Source organism: Heptranchias perlo, chromosome 39, assembly GCF_035084215.1.
Source record: "Heptranchias perlo isolate sHepPer1 chromosome 39, sHepPer1.hap1, whole genome shotgun sequence".
Taxonomy (NCBI): domain Eukaryota; kingdom Metazoa; phylum Chordata; class Chondrichthyes; order Hexanchiformes; family Hexanchidae; genus Heptranchias; species Heptranchias perlo.
The window spans coordinates 20,490,754-20,512,150 of record NC_090363.1 but is presented as its reverse complement, the minus strand read 5'-3'; the positions used below and the strand labels follow the sequence as shown (position 1 = coordinate 20,512,150).

The 21,397-nt window shown below is 58.3% G+C and overlaps 2 protein-coding genes across 2 annotated transcripts; both read left to right on the top strand.

Moving 5' to 3' along the window:
* Positions 1-9,733: 9,733 nt before the first annotated feature.
* On the top strand, positions 9,734-11,380 carry LOC137304952 (uncharacterized; the record flags this gene model as incomplete). The annotated part of the gene is made up of 1 exon (XM_067973733.1): positions 9,734-11,380. A coding segment is annotated over one exon (1,647 nt), but the record flags the coding sequence as incomplete, so codon positions are not given.
* Positions 11,381-19,884: 8,504 nt separating this feature from the next.
* On the top strand, positions 19,885-20,514 carry LOC137304954 (uncharacterized; the record flags this gene model as incomplete). Its single annotated transcript, XM_067973734.1, has 1 exon — positions 19,885-20,514. A coding segment is annotated over one exon (630 nt), but the record flags the coding sequence as incomplete, so codon positions are not given.
* Positions 20,515-21,397: the final 883 nt, after the last annotated feature.

Below are 21,397 nucleotides of genomic sequence, written 5' to 3'. Positions count from 1 at the left end.
TTATCTATGCCCCTCATTATTTTATAGACTTCTATAAGATCACCCCTCAACCTCCTACTCTGCAGGGAAAAAAGTCTCAGTCTATCCAACCTCTCCCTATAAGTCAAACCATCAAGTCCCGGTTGCATCCTAGTAAATCTTTTCTGCACTCTTTCTAGTTTAATAATATCCTTTCTATAATAGGGTGACCAGAACTGTACACAGTATTCCAAGTGTGGCCTTACTAATGTCTTGTACAACTTCAACAAGACATCCCAACTCCTGTATTCAATGTTCTGACCAATGAAACCAAGCATGCTGAATGCCTTCTTCAACACCCTATCCACCTGTGACTCCACTTTCAAGGAGCTATGAACCTGTACTCCTAGATCTCTTTGTTCTATAACTCTCCCCAACGCCCTACCATTAACGGAGTAGGTCCTGGCCCGATTCGATCCACCAAAATGCATCACCTCACATTTATCTAAATTAAACTCCATCTGCCATTCATCGGCCCATTGGCCCAATTTATCAAGATCCCGTTGCAATCCTAGATAGCCTTCGTCACTGTCCACAATGCCACCAATCTTGGTGTCATCTGCAAACTTACTAACCATGCCTCCGAAATTCTCATCCAAATCATTAATATAAATAACAAATAACAGCGGACCCAGCACCGATCCCTGACGCACACCGCTGGTCACAGGCCTCCAGTTTGAAAAACAACCCTCCACAACCACCATCTGTCTTCTGTCGTCAATCCAATTTTGTATCCAATTGGCTACCTCACCTTGGATCCCGTGAGATTTAACCTTATGTAACAACCTACCATGCGGTACCTTGTCAAAGGCTTTGCTATAGTCCATGTAGACCACGTCTACTGCACAGCCCTCATCTATCTTCTTGGTTACCCTTTCAAAAAACTCAATCAAATTCGTGAGACATGATTTTCCTCTCACAAAACCATGCTGACTGTTCCTAATCAGTCCCTGCCTCTCCAAATGCCTGGAGATGCTGTCTCTCAGAATACCCTCTAACAACTTACCCACTACAGATGTCAGGCTCACCGGTCTGTAGTCCCCAGGCTTTTCCCTGCCGCCCTTCTTAAACAAAGGCACAACATTTGCTACCCTCCAATATTCAGGCACCTCACCTGCAGCTGTCGATGATTCAAATATCTCTTCTAGGGGACCCGCAATTTCCTTCCTAACCTCCCATAACGTCCTGGGATATTTTTCATCAGGTCCCGGAGATTTATCTACCTTGATGCGCGTTAAGACTTCCAGCACCTCCCTCTCTGTAATATGTACACTCCACAAGACATCTCTATTTATTTCTCCAAGTTCCCGAACATCCATGCCTTTCTCAACCGTAAATACCGATGTGAAATATTCATTTAGGATCTCACCCATCTCTTGTGGTTCCGCACAAAGTTGACGTTGTTGATCCTGAAGAGGCCCTACTCTCTGCCGAGTTACTCTTTTGCCCTTTATGTATTTGTAGAAGCTCTTTGGATTCTCCTTTGCCTTATCTGCCAAAGCAATTACATGTCCCATTTTTGCCCTCCTGCTTTCTCTCTTAACTCTGCTCCTTCTCCACCTCCTGCTCCTTCTCCACCTCCTGCTCCATCTCCACCTCCTGCTTCTTCTCCACCTCCTGCTCATTCTCCACCTCCTGTTCCTTCTCCACCTCCTACTCCTTCTCCACCTCATGCTCAACATTTTCCTGCTCCTTCTCCACCTCCTGCTCCTTCTCCACCTCCTGCTCCTTCTCCACCTTTTTTTTTTATTCGTTCACGGGATGTGGGCGTCGCTGGCAAGGCCGGCATTTATTGCCCATCCCTAATTGCCCTTGAGAAGGTGGTGGTGAGCCGCCTTCTTGAACCGCTGCAGTCCGTGTGGTGACGGTTCTCCCACAGTGCTGTTAGGAAGGGAGTTCCAGGATTTTGACCCAGCGACAATGAAGGAACGGCGATATATTTCCAAGTCGGGATGGTGTGTGACTTGGAGGGGAACGTGCAGGTGGTGTTGTTCCCATGCGCCTGCTGCCCTTGTCCTTCTAGGTGGTAGAGGTCGCGGGTTTGGGAGGTGCTGTCGAAGAAGCCTTGGCGAGTTGCTGCAGTGCATCCTGTGGATGGTGCACACTTCAGCCACAGTGCGCCGGTGGTGAGGGGAGTGAATGTTTAGGGTGGTGGATGGGGTGCCAATCAAGCGGGCTGCTTTATCTTGGATGGTGTCGAGCTTCTTGAGTGTTGTTGGAGCCGCACTCATCCAGGCAAGTGGAGAGTATTCCATCACACTCCTGACTTGTGCCTTGTAGATGGTGGAAAGGCTTTGGGGAGTCAGGAGGTGAGTCACTCGCCGCAGAATACCCAGCCTCTGACCTGCTCTCGTAGCCACAGTATTTATATGGCTGGTCCAGTTAAGTTTCTGGTCAATGGTGACCCCCAGGATGTTGATGGTGGGGGATTCGGCGATGGTAATGCCGTTGAATGTCATGGGGAGGTGGTCATTGCCTGGCACTTATCTGGCGCGAATGTTACTTGCCACTTATCAGCCCAAGCCTGGATGTGTCCAGGTCTTGCTGCATGCGGGCTCGGACTGCTTCACTATCTGAGGGGTTGCGAATGGAACTGAACACTGTGCAGTCATCAGCGAACATCCCCGTTTCTGACCTTATGATGGAGGGAAGGTCATTGATGAAGCAGCTGAAGATGGTTGGGCCTAGGACACTGCCCTGAGGAACTCCTGCAGCAATGCCCCGGGGCTGAGATGCTTGTCCTCCAACAATCACTACCATCTTCCTTTGTGCTCGGTATGACTCCAGCCACTGGAGAGTTTTCCCCCTGATTCCCATTGACTTCAATTTTACTAGGGCTCCTTGGTGCCACACTCGGTCAAATGTTGCCTTGATGTCCAGGGCAGTCACTCTCACCTCACCTCTGGAATTCAGCTCTTTTGTCCATGTTTGGACCAAGGCTGTAATGAGGTCTGGAGCCGAGTGGTCCTGGCGGAACCCAAACTGAGCATCGGTGAGCAGGTTATTGGTGAGTAAGTGCCGCTTGATAGCACTGTCGACGACACCTTCCATCACTTTGCTGATGATTGAGAGTAGACTAATGGCACGGTAATTGGCCGGATTGGATTTGTCCTGCTTTTTGTGGACAGGACATACCTGGGCAATTTTCCACATTGTCGGGTGGATGCCAGTGTTGTAGCTGTACTGGAACAGCTTGGCTCGAGGCGCAGCTCGTTCTGGAGCACAAGTCTTCAGCACTACAGCTGGGATGTTGTCGGGGCCCATAGCCTTTGCTGTATCCACTGCACTCAGCCGTTTCTTGATATCATGTGGAGTGAATCGAATTGGCCGAAGACTGGCTTCCATGATGGTGGGGATATCGGGAGGAGGCTGAGATGGATTATCCACTCAGCACTTCTGGCTGAAGATGGTTGCAAACGCTTCAGCCTTGTCTTTTGCACTCACGTGCTGGACTCCGCCATCATTGAGAATGGGGATGTTTGCAGAGCCTCCTCCTCCCGTTAGTTGTTTAATTGTCCACCACCATTCACGACTGGATGTGGCAGGACTGCAGAGCTTTGATCTGATCCGTTGGTTGTGGAATCGCTTAGCTCGGTCTACAGCATGTTGCTTCCACTGTTTAGCATGCATGTAGTCCTGAGTTGTAGCTTCACCAGGTTGGCACCTCATTTTTAGGTACGCCTGGTGCTGCTTCTGGCATGCTCTTCTACACTCCTCATTGAACCAGGGTTGATCCCCTGGCTTGTTGGTAATGGTAGAGTGAGGAATATGCCGGGCCATGAGGTTACAGATTGTGCTGGAATACAATTCTGCTGCTGCTGATGGCCCACAGCGCCTCATGGATGCCCAGTTTTGAGCTGCTGGATCTGTTCTGAATCTATCCCATTTAGCACGGTGGTAGTGCCACACAACACGTTGGATGGTGTCCTCAGTGCGAAGACGGGATTTCATCTCCACGAGCACTGTGCGGTGGTCACTCCTACCAATACTGTCATGGACAGATGCATTTGCGACAGGTAGATTGGTGAGGACGAGGTCAAGTAAGTTTTTCCCTCGTGTTGGTTCGCTCACCACCTGCCGCAGGCCCTGTCCAGCAGCTATGTCCTTCAGGACTCGGCCAGCTCGGTCAGTAGTGGTGCTACCGAGCCATTCTTGGTGATGGACATTGAAGTCCCCCACCCAGAGTACATTTTGTGCCCTTGCTACCCTCAGTGCTTCCTCCAAGTGGTGTTCAACATGGAGGAGGACTGATTCGTCAGCTGAGGGAGGACGGTAGGTGGTAATCAGCAGGAGGTTTCCTTGCCCATGTTTGACCTGATGCCATGAGATATCATGGGGTCCAGAGTCAATGTTGAGGACTCCCAGGGCCACTCCCTCCTGACTGTATATCACTGTACCGCCACCTCCGGTGGGTCTTCTACACCACCTGCTCAAACTTTATCGTTCTCCTTCTCCAGCTCTAGTATGTTCACCTGCTACTTCTCCAACTCCTGCTCCTGCTCCAAATCCTGCTCCTGCTCCAACTCCCACTCCTTCTCAAGCTCCTGCTCCTTCTGCTGCTCCTTCTCCAGCTCCTGCGCCTTCTCCACATCCTCCTCCTTCTCCACCTGCTGCTCCTTCTCCACCTCGGGCTCCTTCTCCTCCTCCTGCTCCTTCTCCACCTCCTGCTCCTTCTCCACCTCCTGCTCCTTCTCCATCCCCTGCTCCTTCTCCACCTCCTGCTACTTCTCCACCTTCTGACGTTCTCCCCCCTCCTTCTCCATATCCACATTCTGCGCCTTCTCTCCCTCCTGCTCCTTCTCCTCCTCCTGCTCCTTCACCACCTCCTGCTCCTTCGCCACCTCCTGCTCCTTCGCCACCTCCTGCTCCTTCGCCACCTCCTGCTCCTTCGCCACCTCCTGCTCCTTCGCCACCTCCTGCTCCTTCGCCACCTCCTGCTCCTTCGTCACCTCCTGCTCCATCTACTCCTCCTGCTGCTTCTCCTCCTCCTGCTCTTTCTCCACCTCCTGCTCCTGGTCCTTCTACACCTCCTGCTTCTTCTCCATCTCCAACGCCTTCTCTTCCTTCTGCTCCTTCTCCACCTGCTGCTCCTTCTCCTCCTCCTGCTCCATTTCCTGCTCCTGCTCCTTCTCCCGCCGCTGCTGCTTCTCCTCCTCCTGCTGCATCTCCTCCTCCTGCTTCTTCTCCTCCTCCTGCTTCTTCTCCTCCTCCTGCTTCTCCTCCTCCTCCTGCTCCTTCTCCACCTCCTGCTCCTTCTCCACCTCCTGCTCCTTCGACACCCCCTGCTCCTTCGACACCTCCTGCTCCATCTCCACTTGCTGCCACTACTCCACCTCCTGCTCCTTCTCCACCTCATGCTCCTTCTCCACCTCCTGCTCCTTCTCCACCTCCTGCTCCTTCTCCACCTCCTGCTCCTTCTCCAGCTCCTGCTCCTTCTCCACCTCCTGCTCCTTCTCCTCCTCCTGCGACTTGTGCTACTCCTGCTCCTTCTCCTCACCCTGATTCTTCACCGCCTCCTGCACCTTCACACCCTCATGCACCTTCACCCCCTCCTGCACCTTCACCCCCTCCTGCTCCTTCTCCACCTCCTGCTCCTTCTCCACATCTTGCTCCTCCTCCACCTCCAGCTCCTTCTCCACCTCCTGCTCCTTCTCCACCTCCTGCTCCTTCTCCACCTCCTGCTCCTTCTCCACCTCCTGCTTCTTCTCCACCTCCTGCTCCACCTCCACCTCTTGCTCCTCCTCCACCTCCAGCTCCTTCTCCACCTCCTGCTCCTTCTCCACCTCCTGCTCCTTCTCCACCTCCTGCTCCTTCTCCACCTCCTGCTTCTTCTCCACCTCCTGCTTCTTCTCCACCTCCTGCTTCTTCTCCACCTCCTGCTTCTTCTCCACCTCCTGCTCCTTCTCCACCTCCTGCTTCTTCTCCACCTCCTGCTTCTTCTCCACCTCATGCTCCATCCCCTCCTCCTGCTCCTTCTCTCCCTCCTGCTACTTCTCCTCCGACTCCTCCACCACCTACTGCTCCTCCTCCACCTCCTGCTCCTCCTCCACCTCTTGCTCCTCCTCCACCTCCAACTCCTTCTCCAGCTCCTGCTCTTTCTCCACCTCCTGCTCCTTCTCCACCTCCTGCTCCTTCTCCACCTCCTGCTCCTTCTGCACCTCCTGCTCCTTCTGCACCTCCTGCTCCTTCCCCACCTCCTGCTCCTTCCCCACCTCCTGCTCCTTCTCCACCTCCTGCTCCTTCTCAACCTCCTGCTCCTTCTCAACCTCCTGCTCCTTCTCCACCTCCTGCTCCTTCTGCACCTCCTGCTCCTTCTGCACCACCTGCTCCTTCTGCTGCTCCGTCTCCAACTCCTGCTCCGTCTCCAACTCCTGCTCCGTCTCCAACTCCTGCTCCGTCTCCAACTCCTGCTCCGTCTCCTCCTCCTGCTCCGTCTCCTCCTCCTGCTCCACCTCCTCCTCCTTCTCCACCTGCTGCTCTTTCTCCACCTCCTGCGCCTTCTTTCCCTCTATCTCCTTCTATAGCTCCTGGTCCTTCTCCACCTCCTGCTCCTTCTCCACCTCCTGCTCCTTCTCCACCTCCTGATACTTTTCTACCTCCTGCTCCTTCTCCACCACCTGCACCTTCTTCACCACCTGCTCCGTCTCCTCCTCCACCACCTGCTCTGTCTCCTCCTCCACCACCTGCTCCTCCTCCTCCTTCTGCTCCTTCTCCTCCCCCTTCTCCTCCTCCATCTCCTGCTCCTTCTCCTACTCCTGCTCCGTCTCCACCGCCTGCTCCTTCTCCTTCAGTTCCATCTCCCCCTCCAGCTCCTGCTGCTACTCCAACACCTGCTCCTTGTCCTCCTGCTGCTGCTTCTCCTCCTGCTGCTGCTTCTCCTCCTGCTGCTGCTTCTCCACCTCATGCTCCTTCTCCACATCCTGCTCCTTCTCCAACTCCTTCTCCTTCTCCACCTCCTGCTCCTTCTCCACCTCCTGTTCCTTCTCCACCTTCTGCTCCTTCTCCACTTCCTGCACCTTCTCCCCCTCCTGCTCCACTTCCTGCACCTTCTCCCCCTCCTGCTCCATATCCACCTTCTGCGCCTTCTCTCCCTCCTGCTGCTTCTCCTCTTCCTGCTGCTTCTCCTCCTCCTGCTCTGTCTCCACTGCCTGCTCCTTCTCCTTCAGTTCCATCTCCCCCTCCAGCTCCTGCTGCTACTCCAACTCCTGCTCCTTGTCCTCCTCCTGCTGCTTCTCCACCTGTTGCTCCTTCTCCACCTCTTGCTCCTTCTCCACCTCTTGCTCCTTCTCCACCTCTTGCTCCTTCTTCCCCAACTGCTCCATTTCCAGCTCCTGAGCCTTCTCTACCACCTGCTCCATCTCCACCTCCTGCTCCTTCTCCACCTCCTGCTCCTTCTCCACCTCCTGCTCCTTCTCCACCTCCTGCTCCTTCTCCACCTCCTGCTCCTTCTCCACCTCCTGCTCCTTCTCCACCTCCTGCTCCTTCCGCACGTCCTCCTCCTTCGACTCTTCCTGCTCGTACTCCTACTACTGCTCCTTCTGCACCTCCTGCTACTTCTGCACCACCTGCTCATCCTCCACCTCCCGCATCTTCTCCTGCTCCAGCAAGTTCACCTGCTCCGTCTCCAACTCCTGCTCCGTCTCCAACTCCTGCTCCGTCTCCAACTCCTGCTCCGTCTCCAACTCCTGCTCCGTCTCCAACTCCTGCTCCGTCTCCAACTCCTGCTCCGTCTCCAACTCCTGCTCCTTCTCCAACTCCTGCTCTTTCTCCACCTCCGCCTCCTTCTCCACCTCCGCCTCCTTCTCCACCTCCGCCTCCTTCTCCACCTCCGCCTCCTTCTCCATCTCCGCCTCCTTCTCCACCTGCGCCTCCTTCTCCACCTGCTGCTCCTTCTCCACCTGCTGCTCCTTCTCCACATCCTGCTCCATCTGCAGCTCCTCGTGCTCCTCCTCCTCCTGCAGCTGCTTCTCCCCCTCCTGCTCCTCCTCCACCTCCTGCAACTCCTCCACATCCTGCTCGTTCCCCACGCCCTGCTCCTTCTCCACCTCCTGCTCATTCCCCATCTCCTGCTCCTTCGCCACCTCCTGCTCCTTCTCCACCTCCTGCTCCTTCTCCAACTCCTGTTCCTTCTCCACCTCCTGCTCCTTCTCCACCTCCTGCTCCTTCTCCACCTCCTGCTCCTTCTCTTCATCCTGCTCCGTCTCCTCCTCCTGCTGCGTCTCCTCCTCCTGCTCTGTCTCCTCCTCCTGCTCCGTCTCCTCCTCCTGCTCCGTCTCCTCCTCCTGCTCAACCTCCTCCTCCTGCTCAAGCTCCTCCTCCTGCTCAACCAACTCCTTGTCCTTTTCGACCTCCTGCTCCTTCTCCTCCTCCTGCGCCTTCTCCACCTCCAGCTCTTTCTCCTGCTCCTTCTCAATCTCCTGCTCATTCTGCTCAACCTCCTCCTCCTGCTCCTTCGCCTCTTCCTGCTCCTTCTCCTCCTCCTGCTCCTTCTCCTCTTCTTGCTCCTTCTGCTCTTCCTGCTCCTTCTACTGTTCCAGCTCCTTCCCCACCTCCTGCTCCTTCCCCACCTCCTGCTCCTTCCCCACCTCCAGCTCCTTCCCCACCTCCTGCTCCTTCCCCACCTCCTGCTCCTTCCCCACCTCCTGCTCCTTCCCCACCTCCTGCTCCTTCCCCACCTCCTGCTCCTTCCCCACCTCCTGCTCCTTCCCCACCTCCTGCTCCTTCCCCACCTCCTGCTCCTTCCCCACCTCCTGCTCCTTCCCCACCTCCTGCTCCTTACCCACCTCCTGCTCCTTCCCCACCTCCTGCTCCTTACCCACCTCCTGCTCCTTCTCCACCTCCCGCTCCTTCTCCTGCTCCAGCAATTACTCCTGCTCCGTCTCCAACTCCTGCTCCGTCTCCAACTCCTGCTCCGTCTCCAACTCCTGCTCCGTCTCCAACTCCTGCTCCGTCTCCAACTCCTGCTCCTTCCCCACCTCCTGCTCCTTCCCCACCTCCTGCTCCTTCCCCACCTCCTGCTCCTTCCCCACCTCCTGCTCCTTCCCCACCTCCTGCTCCTTCCCCACCTCCTGCTCCTTCCCCACCTCCTGCTCCTTCCCCACCTCCTGCTCCTTCCCCACCTCCTGCTCCTTCTCCACCTCCTGCTCCTTCCCCACCTCCTGCTCCTTCCCCACCTCCTGCTCCTTACCCACCTCCTGCTCCTTCTCCACCTCCCGCTCCTTCTCCTGCTCCAGCAAGTACTCCTGCTCCGTCTCCAACTCCTGCTCCGTCTCCAACTCCTGCTCCGTCTCCAACTCCTGCTCCGTCTCCACCTCCTGCTCCTTCCCCACCTCCTGCTCCTTCCCCACCTCCTGCTCCTTCCCCACCTCCTGCTCCTTCCCCACCTCCTGCTCCTTCCCCACCTCCTGCTCCTTCCCCACCTCCTGCTCCTTCTCCACCTCCTGCTCCTTCCCCACCTCCTGCTCCTTCCCCACCTCCTGCTCCTTCCCCACCTCCTGCTCCTTCCCCACCTCCTGCTCCGTCTCCAACTCCTGCTCCGTCTCCAACTCCTGCTCCGTCTCCAACTCCTGCTCCGTCTCCAACTCCTGCTCCGTCTCCTCCTCCTGCTCCGTCTCCTCCTCCTGCTCCGCCTCCTCCTCCTTCTCCACCTGCTGCTCTTTCTCCACCTCCTGCGCCTTCTTTCCCTCTATCTCCTTCTATAGCTCCTGGTCCTTCTCCACCTCCTGCTCCTTCTCCACCTCCTGATACTTTTCCACCTCCTGCTCCTTCTCCACCACCTGCACCTTCTTCACCGCCTGCTCCGTCTCCTCCTCCACCACCTGCTCCGTCTCCTCCTCCACCACCTGCTCCTCCAACACCGCCTGCTCCTTCTCCACATCCTGCTCCATCTACAGCTCCTCCTCCTCCTCCTGCTCCTCCTCCATCTATTGCTCCGTCTCCAACTCCTGCTCCGTCTCCAACTCCTGCTCCGTCTCCAACTCCTGCTCCGTCTCCACCTCCTGCTCCTTCCCCACCTCCTGCTCCTTCCCCAACTCCTGCTCCTTCCCCACCTCCTGCTCCTTCCCCACCTCCTGCTCCTTCTCCACCTCCTGCTCCTTCTCCACCTCCTGCTCCTTCTCCACCTTCTGCTCCTTCTCCTCCTCCTGCTCCTTCTCCTCTTCCTGCTCCTTCTCCTCCTCCTGCTCCTTCTCCTCTTCCTGCTCCTTCTCCTCTTCCTGCTCCTTCTCCTGTTCCAGCTCCTTCCCCACCGCCTGCTCCTTCCCCACCTCCTGCTCCTTCCCCACCTCCAGCTCCTTCCCCACCTCCTGCTCCTTCCCCACCTCCAGCTCCTTCCCCACCTCCAGCTCCTTCCCCACCTCCTGCTCCTTCCCCACCTCCTGCTCCTTCTCCACCTCCTGCTTCTTCTCCACCACCTGCTCGTTCTGCACCACCTGCTAGTTCTGCACCTCCTGCTCCTTCTCCACCTCCCGCTCCTTCTCCTGCTCCAGCAAGTACTCCTGCTCCGTCTCCAACTCCTGCTCCGTCTCCAACTCCTGCTCCGTCTCCAACTCCTGCTCCGTCTCCAACTCCTGCTCCATCTCCAACTCCTGCTCCGTCTCCAACTCCTGCTCCGTCTCCAACTCCTGCTCCGTCTCCAACTCCTGCTCCGTCTCCTCCTCCTGCTCCGTCTCCTCCTCCTGCTCCGTCTCCTCCTCCTGCTCCGTCTCCAACTCCTGCTCCGTCTCCAACTCCTGCTCCGTCTCCAACTCCTGCTCCGTCTCCAACTCCTGCTCCTTCCCCACCTCCTGCTCCTTCCCCACCTCCTGCTCCTTCCCCACCTCCTGCTCCTTCCCCACCTCCTGCTCCTTCCCCACCTCCTGCTCCTTCCCCACCTCCTGCTCCTTCCCCACCTCCTGCTCCTTCCCCACCTCCTGCTCCTTCTCCACCTCCTGCTCCTTCCCCACCTCCTGCTCCTTCCCCACCTCCTGCTCCTTACCCACCTCCTGCTCCTTCTCCACCTCCCGCTCCTTCTCCTGCTCCAGCAAGTACTCCTGCTCCGTCTCCAACTCCTGCTCCGTCTCCAACTCCTGCTCCGTCTCCAACTCCTGCTCCGTCTCCACCTCCTGCTCCTTCCCCACCTCCTGCTCCTTCCCCACCTCCTGCTCCTTCCCCACCTCCTGCTCCTTCCCCACCTCCTGCTCCTTCCCCACCTCCTGCTCCTTCCCCACCTCCTGCTCCTTCTCCACCTCCTGCTCCTTCCCCACCTCCTGCTCCTTCCCCACCTCCTGCTCCTTCCCCACCTCCTGCTCCGTCTCCAACTCCTGCTCCGTCTCCAACTCCTGCTCCGTCTCCAACTCCTGCTCCGTCTCCAACTCCTGCTCCGTCTCCAACTCCTGCTCCGTCTCCTCCTCCTGCTCCGTCTCCTCCTCCTGCTCCGCCTCCTCCTCCTTCTCCACCTGCTGCTCTTTCTCCACCTCCTGCGCCTTCTTTCCCTCTATCTCCTTCTATAGCTCCTGGTCCTTCTCCACCTCCTGCTCCTTCTCCACCTCCTGATACTTTTCCACCTCCTGCTCCTTCTCCACCACCTGCACCTTCTTCACCGCCTGCTCCGTCTCCTCCTCCACCACCTGCTCCGTCTCCTCCTCCACCACCTGCTCCTCCAACACCGCCTGCTCCTTCTCCACATCCTGCTCCATCTACAGCTCCTCCTCCTCCTCCTGCTCCTCCTCCATCTATTGCTCCGTCTCCAACTCCTGCTCCGTCTCCAACTCCTGCTCCGTCTCCAACTCCTGCTCCGTCTCCACCTCCTGCTCCTTCCCCACCTCCTGCTCCTTCCCCAACTCCTGCTCCTTCCCCACCTCCTGCTCCTTCCCCACCTCCTGCTCCTTCTCCACCTCCTGCTCCTTCTCCACCTCCTGCTCCTTCTCCACCTTCTGCTCCTTCTCCTCCTCCTGCTCCTTCTCCTCTTCCTGCTCCTTCTCCTCCTCCTGCTCCTTCTCCTCTTCCTGCTCCTTCTCCTCTTCCTGCTCCTTCTCCTGTTCCAGCTCCTTCCCCACCGCCTGCTCCTTCCCCACCTCCTGCTCCTTCCCCACCTCCAGCTCCTTCCCCACCTCCTGCTCCTTCCCCACCTCCAGCTCCTTCCCCACCTCCAGCTCCTTCCCCACCTCCTGCTCCTTCCCCACCTCCTGCTCCTTCTCCACCTCCTGCTTCTTCTCCACCACCTGCTCGTTCTGCACCACCTGCTAGTTCTGCACCTCCTGCTCCTTCTCCACCTCCCGCTCCTTCTCCTGCTCCAGCAAGTACTCCTGCTCCGTCTCCAACTCCTGCTCCGTCTCCAACTCCTGCTCCGTCTCCAACTCCTGCTCCGTCTCCAACTCCTGCTCCGTCTCCAACTCCTGCTCCGTCTCCAAATCCTGCTCCGTCTCCTCCTCCTGCTCCGTCTCCTCCTCCTGCTCCGTCTCCTCCTCCTGCTCCGCCTCCTCCTCCTTCTCCACCTGCTGCTCTTTCTCCACCTCCTGCGCCTTCTTTCCCTCTATCTCCTTCTGTAGCTCCTGGTCCTTCTCCACCTCCTGCTCCTTCTCCACCTCCTGCTCCTTCTCCACCTCCTGATACTTTTCCACCTCCTGCTGCTTCTCCACCACCTGCACCTTCTTCACCGCCTGCTCCGTCTCCTCCTCCACCACCTGCTCCGTCTCATCCTCCACCACCTGCTCCTCCAACACCGCCTGCTCCTTCTCCACATCCTGCTTCATCTACAGCTCCTCGTGCTCCTCCTCCTCATCCTGCTCCTTCTCCTCCCCCTTCTCCTCCTCCATCTATTGCTCCTTCTCCTACTCCTGCTCCTTCTCCACCTCCTGCTTCTTCTCCACCTCCTGCTCCTTCTCCACCTCCTGCTCCTTCTCCACCTCCTGCTCCTTCTCCACCTCCTGCTCCGTCTCCAACTCCTGCTCCGTCTCCAACTCCTGCTCCGTCTCCAACTCCTGCTCCGTCTCCAACTCCTGCTCCGTCTCCTCCTCCTGCTCCGTCTCCTCCTCCTGCTCCGTCTCCTCCTCCTGCTCCGCCTCCTCCTCCTTCTCCACCTGCTGCTCTTTCTCCACCTCCTGCGCCTTCTTTCCCTCTATCTCCTTCTGTAGCTCCCGGTCCTTCTCCACCTCCTGCTCCTTCTCCTCCCCCTTCTCCTCCTCCATCTATTGCTCCTTCTCCACCTCCTGCTCCTTCTCCACCTACTGCTCCTTCTCCACCTCCTGCTCCTTCTCCACCTCCTGCTTCTTCTCCACCTCCTGAGCCTTCTCTCCCACCTGCTACTTCTCCACCTCCTGCTCCTTCTCCACCTCCTGCTCCTTCTCCACCTTCTGCTCCTTCTCCACTTCCTGCTCCTTCTCCCCCTCCTGCTCCATATCCACCTTCTGCGCCTTCTCTCCCTCCTGCTGCTTCTTCTCTTCCTGATGCTTCTCTTCCTCCTGCTCTGTCTCCACCGCCTGCTCCTTCTCCTTCAGTTCCATCTCCCCCTCCAGCTCCTGCTGCTACTCCATCTCCTGCTCCTTGTTCTCCTCCTGCTGCTTCTCCACCTCTTGCTCCTTCTCCACCTCTTGCTCCTTCTCCACCTCCTGCTCCTCCATCCCCAACTGCTCCTTCTCCACCTCCTGCTCCTTCTCCACCTCCTGCTCCTTCTCCACCGCCTGCTCCATCTCCACCTCCTGCTCCTTCTCCCCCGACTGCTCCTTTTCCAGCTCCTGAGCCTTCTCTCCCACCTGCTCCTTCTCCACCTCCTGCTCCATCTCCACCTCCTGCTCCTTCTCCGCCTCTTGCTCCTTCTCCACCTTTTGCTCCTTCTGCATATCCTGCTCCTTCTCCCCTTCCTGCTCCTTCTCCCCCTCATGCTCTTTCTCCCCCTCCTGCTCCTTCTCCCCCTCCTGCTCCTTCTCCCCCTCCTGCTCATTCTCCCCCTCCTGCTGCTTCTCCACCTCCTGCTGCTTCTCCACCTCCTGCTGATTCTCCACCTCCTGCTGCTTCTCCACCTCCTTCTGCTTCTCCACTTCCTGCTGCTTCTCCACCTCCTGCTGCCTCTCCACCTCCTGCTGCCTCTCCACCTCCTGCTGCTTCTCCACCTCCTGCTGCTTCTCCACCTCCTGCTGCTTCTCCACCTCCTGCTGCTTCTCCACCTCCTGCTGCTTCTCCACCTCCTGCTCCATCTCCACCTCCTGCTCCTTCTCCACCTCCTGCTCCTTCTCCACCTCCTGCTCCTTCTCCAACTCCTGCTCCGTCTCCAACTCCTGCTCCGTCTCCTCCTCCTGCTCCGTCTCCAACTCCTGCTCCGTCTCCTCCTCCTGCTCCGTCTCCAACTCCTGCTCCGTCTCCAACTCCTGCTCCGTCTCCAACTCCTGCTCCATCTCCTCCTCCTGCTCCGCCTCCTCCTCCTTCTCCACCTGCTGCTCCTTCTCCACCTCCTGCGCCTTCTTTCCCTCTATCTCCTTCTGTAGCTCCTGGTCCTTCTCCACCTCCTGCTCCTTCTCCACCTCCTGCTCCTTCTCCACCTCCTGATACTTTTCCACCTCCTGCTCCTTCTCCACTACCTGCACCTTCTTCACCACCTACTCCGTCTCCTCCTCCACCACCTGCTCCGTCTCATCCTCCACCACCTGCTCCTCCAACACCGCCTGCTCCTTCTCCACATCCTGCTCCATCTACAGCTCCTCGTGCTCCTCCTCCTCATCCTGCTCCTTCTCCTCCCCCTTCTCCTCCTCCATCTATTGCTCCTTCTCCTACTCCAGCTCCGTCTCCACCTCCTGCTCCTTCTCCACCTCCTGCTCCTTCTCCACCTCCTGCTCCTTCTCCACCTCCTGCTCCTTCTCCACCTCCTGCTCCTTCTCCACCTCCTGCTCCTTCTCCACCTCCTGCTCCTTCTCCACCTTCTGCTCCTTCTCCACTTCCTGCTCCTTCTCCCCCTTCTGCTCCATATCCACCTTCTGCGCCTTCTCTCCCTCCTGCTGCTTCTTCTCTTCCTGCTGCTTCTCCTCCTCCTGCTCTGTCTCCACCGCCTGCTCCTTCTCCTTCAGTTCCATCTCCCCCTCCAGCTCCTGCTGCTACTCCACCTCTTGCTCCTTCTCCACCTCCTGCTCCTCCATCCCCAACTGCTCCTTCTCCACCTCCTGCTCCTTCTCCACCTCCTGCTCCTTCTCCACCGCCTGCTCCATCTCCACCTCCTGCTCCTTCTCCCCCGACTGCTCCTTTTCCAGCTCCTGAGCCTTCTCTCCCACCTGCTCCTTCTCCACCTCCTGCTCCTTCTCCGCCTCTTGCTCCTTCTCCACCTTTTGCTCTTTCTCCCCCTCCTGCTCCTTCTCCCCCTCCTGCTCCTTCTCCCCCTCCTGCTCCTTCTCCCCCTCCTGCTCATTCTCCCCCTCCTGCTGCTTCTCCACCTCCTGCTGCTTCTCCACCTCCTGCTGATTCTCCACCTCCTGCTGCTTCTCCACCTCCTGCTGATTCTCCACCTCCTGCTGCTTCTCCACCTCCTTCTGCTTCTCCACTTCCTGCTGCTTCTCCACCTCCTGCTGCCTCTCCACCTCCTGCTGCCTCTCCACCTCCTGCTGCTTCTCCACCTCCTGCTGCTTCTCCACCACCTGCTGCTTCTCCACCTCCTGCTGCTTCTCCACCTCCTGCTGCTTCTCCACCTCCTGCTGCTTCTCCACCTCCTGCTCCTTCTCCACCTCCTGCTCCTTCTCCACCTCCTGCTCCTTCTCCACCTCCTGCTCCGTCTCCAACTCCTGCTCCGTCTCCTCCTCCTGCTCCGTCTCCAACTCCTGCTCCGTCTCCTCCTCCTGCTCCGTCTCCAACTCCTGCTCCGTCTCCAACTCCTGCTCCGTCTCCAACTCCTGCTCCATCTCCTCCTCCTGCTCCGCCTCCTCCTCCTTCTCCACCTCCTGCGCCTTCTTTCCCTCTATCTCCTTCTGTAGCTCCTGGTCCTTCTCCACCTCCTGCTCCTTCTCCACCTCCTGCTCCTTCTCCACCTCCTGCTCCTTCTCCACCTCCTGATACTTTTCCACCTCCTGCTCCTTCTCCACCACCTGCACCTTCTTCACCACCTACTCCGTCTCCTCCTCCACCACCTGCTCCGTCTCATCCTCCACCACCTGCTCCTCCAACACCGCCTGCTCCTTCTCCACATCCTGCTCCATCTACAGCTCCTCGTGCTCCTCCTCCTCATCCTGCTCCTTCTCCTCCCCCTTCTCCTCCTCCATCTATTGCTCCTTCTCCTACTCCAGCTCCGTCTCCACCTCCTGCTCCTTCTCCACCTCCTGCTCCTTCTCCACCTCCTGCTCCTTCTCCACCTCCTGCTCCTTCTCCACCTCCTGCTCCTTCTCCACCTCCTGCTCCTTCTCCACCTTCTGCTCCTTCTCCACTTCCTGCTCCTTCTCCCCCTTCTGCTCCATATCCACCTTCTGCGCCTTCTCTCCCTCCTGCTGCTTCTTCTCTTCCTGCTGCTTCTCCTCCTCCTGCTCTGTCTCCACCGCCTGCTCCTTCTCCTTCAGTTCCATCTCCCCCTCCAGCTCCTGCTGCTACTCCACCTCTTGCTCCTTCTCCACCTCCTGCTCCTCCATCGCCAACTGCTCCTTCTCCACCTCCTGCTCCTTCTCCACCTCCTGCTCCTTCTCCACCGCCTGCTCCATCTCCACCTCCTGCTCCTTCTCCCCCGACTGCTCCTTTTCCAGCTCCTGAGCCTTCTCTCCCACCTGCTCCTTCTCCCCCTCCTGCTCCTTCTCCCCCTCCTGCTCCTTCTCCCCCTCCTGCTCATTCTCCCCCTCCTGCTGCTTCTCCACCTCCTGCTGCTTCTCCACCTCCTGCTGATTCTCCACCTCCTGCTGCTTCTCCACCTCCTTCTGCTTCTCCACTTCCTGCTGCTTCTCCACCTCCTGCTGCCTCTCCACCTCCTGCTGCCTCTCCACCTCCTGCTGCCTCTCCACCTCCTGCTGCTTCTCCACCTCCTGCTGCTTTTCCACCTCCTGCTCCTTCTCCACCTCCTGCTCCTTCTCCACCTCCTGCTCCTTCTCCACCTCCTGCTCCGTCTCCAACTCCTGCTCCGTCTCCAACTCCTGCTCCGTCTCCAACTCCTGCTCCGTCTCCAACTCCTGCTCCGTCTCCAACTCCTGCTCCGTCTCCTCCTCCTGCTCCGCCTCCTCCTCCTTCTCCACCTGCTGCTCTTTCTCCACCTCCTGCGCCTTCTTTCCCTCTATCTCCTTCTGTAGCTCCTGGTCCTTCTCCACCTCCTGCTCCTTCTCCACCTCCTGCTCCTTCTCCACCTCCTGATACTTTTCCACCTCCTGCTCCTTCTCCACCACGTGCACCTTCTTCACCACCTGCTCCGTCTCCTCCTCCACCACCTGCTCCGTCTCATCCTCCACCACCTGCTCCTCCAACACCGCCTGCTCCTTCTCCACATCCTGCTCCATCTACAGCTCCTCGTGCTCCTCCTCCTCATCCTGCTCCTTCTCCTCCCCCTTCTCCTCCTCCATCTATTGCTCCTTCTCCTACTCCTGCTCCGTCTCCACCTCCTGCTCCTTCTCCACCTCCTGCTCCTTCTCCACCTCCTGCTCCTTCTCCACCTCCTGCTCCTTCTCCACCTCCTGCTCCTTCTCCACCTCCTGCTCCTTCTCCACCTCCTGCTCCTTCTCCACCTTCTGCTCCTTCTCCACTTCCTGCTCCTTCTCCCCCTTCTGCTCCATATCCACCTTCTGCGCCTTCTCTCCCTCCTTCTGCTTCTTCTCTTCCTGCTGCTTCTCCTCCTCCTGCTCTGTCTCCACCGCCTGCTCCTTCTCCTTCAGTTCCATCTCCCCCTCCAGCTCCTGCTGCTACTCCATCTCCTGCTCCTTGTTCTCCTCCTGCTGCTTCTCCACCTCCTGCTCCTTCTCCACCTCTTGCTCCTTCTCCACCTCTTGCTCCTTCTGCACCTCCTGCTCCTTCTCCCCTTCCTGCTCCTTCTCCCCCTCATGCTCCTTCTCCCCCTCCTGGTCCTTCTCCCCGTCCTGCTCCTTCTCCCCCTCCTGCTCCTTTCCTCCTCCTGCTGCTTCTCCACCTGTTGCTCCTTCTCCACCTCTTGCTCCTTCTCCACCTCTTGCTCCTTCTCCACCTCTTGCTCCTTCTCCACCTCCTGCTCCTTCTTCCCCAACTGCTCCATTTCCAGCTCCTGAGCCTTCTCTACCACCTGCTCCATCTCCAACTCCTGCTCATTCTCCACCTCATTCTCCTGCTCATTCTCCACCGCCTGCTCCGTCTCCTCCTCCACCACCTGCTCCGTCTCCTCCTCCACCACCTGCTCCTAAAACACCGCCTGCTCCTTCTCCACATCCTGCTCCATCTACAGCTCCTCGTGCTCCTCCTCCTCCTCCTGCTCCTTCTCCTCCCCCTTCTCCTCCTCCATCTATTGCTCCTTCTCCTACTCCTGCTCCGTCTCCACCTCCTGCTCCTTCTCCACCTCCTGCTCCTTCTCCACCTCCACCTCCTGCTCCTTCTCCACCTCCTGCTCCTTCTCCACCTCCTGCTCCTTCTCCACCTCCTGCTCCTTCTCCACCTCCTGCTCCTTCTCCACCTCCTGCTCCTTCTCCACCTCCTGGTCCTTCTCCCCCTCCTGCTCCATATCCACCTTCTGCGCCTTCTCTACCTCCTACTGCTTCTTCTCTTCCTGCTGCTTCTCCTCCTCCTGCTCTGTCTCCACCGCCTGCTCCTTCTCCTTCAGTTCCATCTCCCCCTCCAGCTCCTGCTGCTACTCCAACTCCTGCTCCTTGTCCTCCTCCTGCTGCTTCTCCACCTCTTGCTCCTTCTCCACCTCTTGCTCCTTCTCCACCTCCTGCTCCTCCTTCCCCAACTGCTCCATTTCCAGCTCCTGAGCCTTCTCTACCACCTGCTCCATCTCCACCTCCTGCTCATTCTCCACCTCCTGCTCCTTCTCCACCTCCTGCTCCATCTCCACCTCCTGCTCCATCTCCACCTCCTGCTCCATCTCCACCTCCTGCTCCTTCTCCACCTCTTGCTCCTTCTCCACCTCTTGCTCCTTCTGCACCTCCTGCTCCTTCTCCCCTCCCTGCTCCTTCTCTCCCTCATGCTCCTTCTCCCCCTCCTGCTCCTTCTCCCCCTCCTGCTCCTTCTCCCCCACCTGCTCCTTCTCCCCCTCCTGCGGCTTCTCCACCTCCTGCTGCTTCTCCACCTCCTGCTGCTTCTCCACCTCCTGCTGCTTCTCCACCTCCTGCTCCTTCTCCACCTCCTGCTGCTTCTCCACCTTCTGCTGCTTCTCCACCTCCTGCTGCTTCTCCACCTCCTGCTCCTTCTCCACCTCCTGCTGCTTCTCCACCTCCTGCTCCTTCTCCACCTCCTGCTGCTTCTCCATCTCCTGCTTCTTCTCCACCTCCTGCTGCTTCTCCACCTCCTGCTGCTTCTCCACCTCCTGCTGCTTCTCCACCTCCTGCTTCTTCTCCACCTCCTGCTTCTTCTCCACCTCCTGCTGCTTCTCCACCTCCTGCTGCTTCTCCACCTCCTGCTGCTTCTCCACCTCCTGCTGCTTCTCCACCTCCTGCTGCTTCTCCACCTCCTGCTGCTTCTCCACCTCCTGCTGCTTGTCCACCTCCTGCTGCTTCTCCACCTCCTGCTTCTTCTCCACCTCCTGCTGCTTCTCCACTTCCTGCTGCCTCTCCACCTCCTGCTGCTTCTCCACCTCCTGCTGCTTCTCCACCTCCAGCTCCTTTTCCAGCTCCTGAGCCTTCTCTCCCACCTGCTCCATCTCCACCTCCTGCTCCTTCTCCACCTCCTGCTCCTTCTCCACCTCCTGATCCTTCTCCAACTCCTGCTCCGTCTCCAACTCCTGCTCCGTCTCCAACTCCTGCTCCGTCTCCAACTCCTGCTCCGTCTCCAACTCCTGCTCCGTCTCCAACTCCTGCTCCGTCTCCTCCTCCTGCTCCGTCTCCTCCTCCTGCTCCGTCTCCTCCTCCTGCTCCGCCTCCTCCTCCTTCTCCACCTGCTGCTCTTTCTCCATCTCCTGCGCCTTCTTTCCCTCTATCTCCTTCTGTAGCTCCTGGTCCTTCTCCACCTCCTGCTCCTTCTCCACCTCCTGCTCCTTCTCCACCTCCTGATACTTTTCCACCTCCTGCTCCTTCTCCACCACCTGCACCTTCTTCACCGCCTGCTCCGTCTCCTCCTCCACCACCTGCTCCGTCTCATCCTCCACCACCTGCTCCTCCAACACCGCCTGCTCCTTCTCCACATCCTGCTTCATCTACAGCTCCTCGTGCTCCTCCTCCTCATCCTGCTCCTTCTCCTCCCCCTTCTCCTCCTCCATCTATTGCTCCTTCTCCTACTCCTGCTCCGTCTCCACCTCCTGCTCCTTCTCCACCTCCTGCTCCTTCTCCACCTACTGCTCCTTCTCCACCTCCTGCTCCTTCTCCACCTCCTGCTCCTTCTCCACCTCCTGCTCCTTCTCCACCTTCTGCTCCTTCTCCTCCTCCTGCTCCTTCTCCTCTTCCTGCTCCTTCTCCTCCTCCTGCTCCGTCTCCTCCTCCTGCTCCTTCTCCACCTCCTGCTTCTTCTCCACCTCCTGCTCCTTCTCCACCTCCTGCTCCTTCTCCACCTTCTGCTCCTTCTCCACTTCCTGCTCCTTCTCCCCCTCCTGCTCCATATCCACCTTCTGCGCCTTCTCTCCCTCCTGCTGCTTCTTCTCTTCCTGCTGCTTCTCCTCCTCCTGCTCTGTCTCCACCGCCTGCTCCTTCTCCTTCAGTTCCATCTCCCCCTCCAGCTCCTGCTGCTACTCCATCTCCTGCTCCTTGTTCTCCTCCTGCTGCTTCTCCACCTCTTGCTCCTTCTCCACCTCTTGCTCCTTCTCCACCTCCTGCTCCTCCATCCCCAACTGCTCCTTCTCCACCTCCTGCTCCTTCTCCACCTCCTGCTCCTTCTCCACCTCCTGCTCCTTCTCCACCGCCTGCTCCATCTCCACCTCCTGCTCCTTCTCCCCCGACTGCTCCTTTTCCAGCTCCTGAGCCTTCTCTCCCTCCTGCTCCTTCTCCACCTCCTGCTCCATCTCCACCTCCTGCTCCATCTCCACCTCCTGCTCCTTCTCCGCCTCTTGCTCCTTCTCCACCTTTTGCTCCTTCTGCATATCCTGCTCCTTCTCCCCTTCCTGCTCCTTCTCTCCCTCATGCTCTTTCTCCCCCTCCTGCTCCTTCTCCCCCTCCTGCTCCTTCTCCCCCTCCTGCTCATTCTCCCCCTCCTGCTGCTTCTCCACCTCCTGCTGCTTCTCCACCTCCTGCTGATTCTCCACCTCCTGCTGCTTCTCCACCTCCTTCTGCTTCTCCACTTCCTGCTGCTTCTCCACCTCCTGCTGCCTCTCCACCTCCTGCTGCCTCTCCACCTCCTGCTGCTTCTC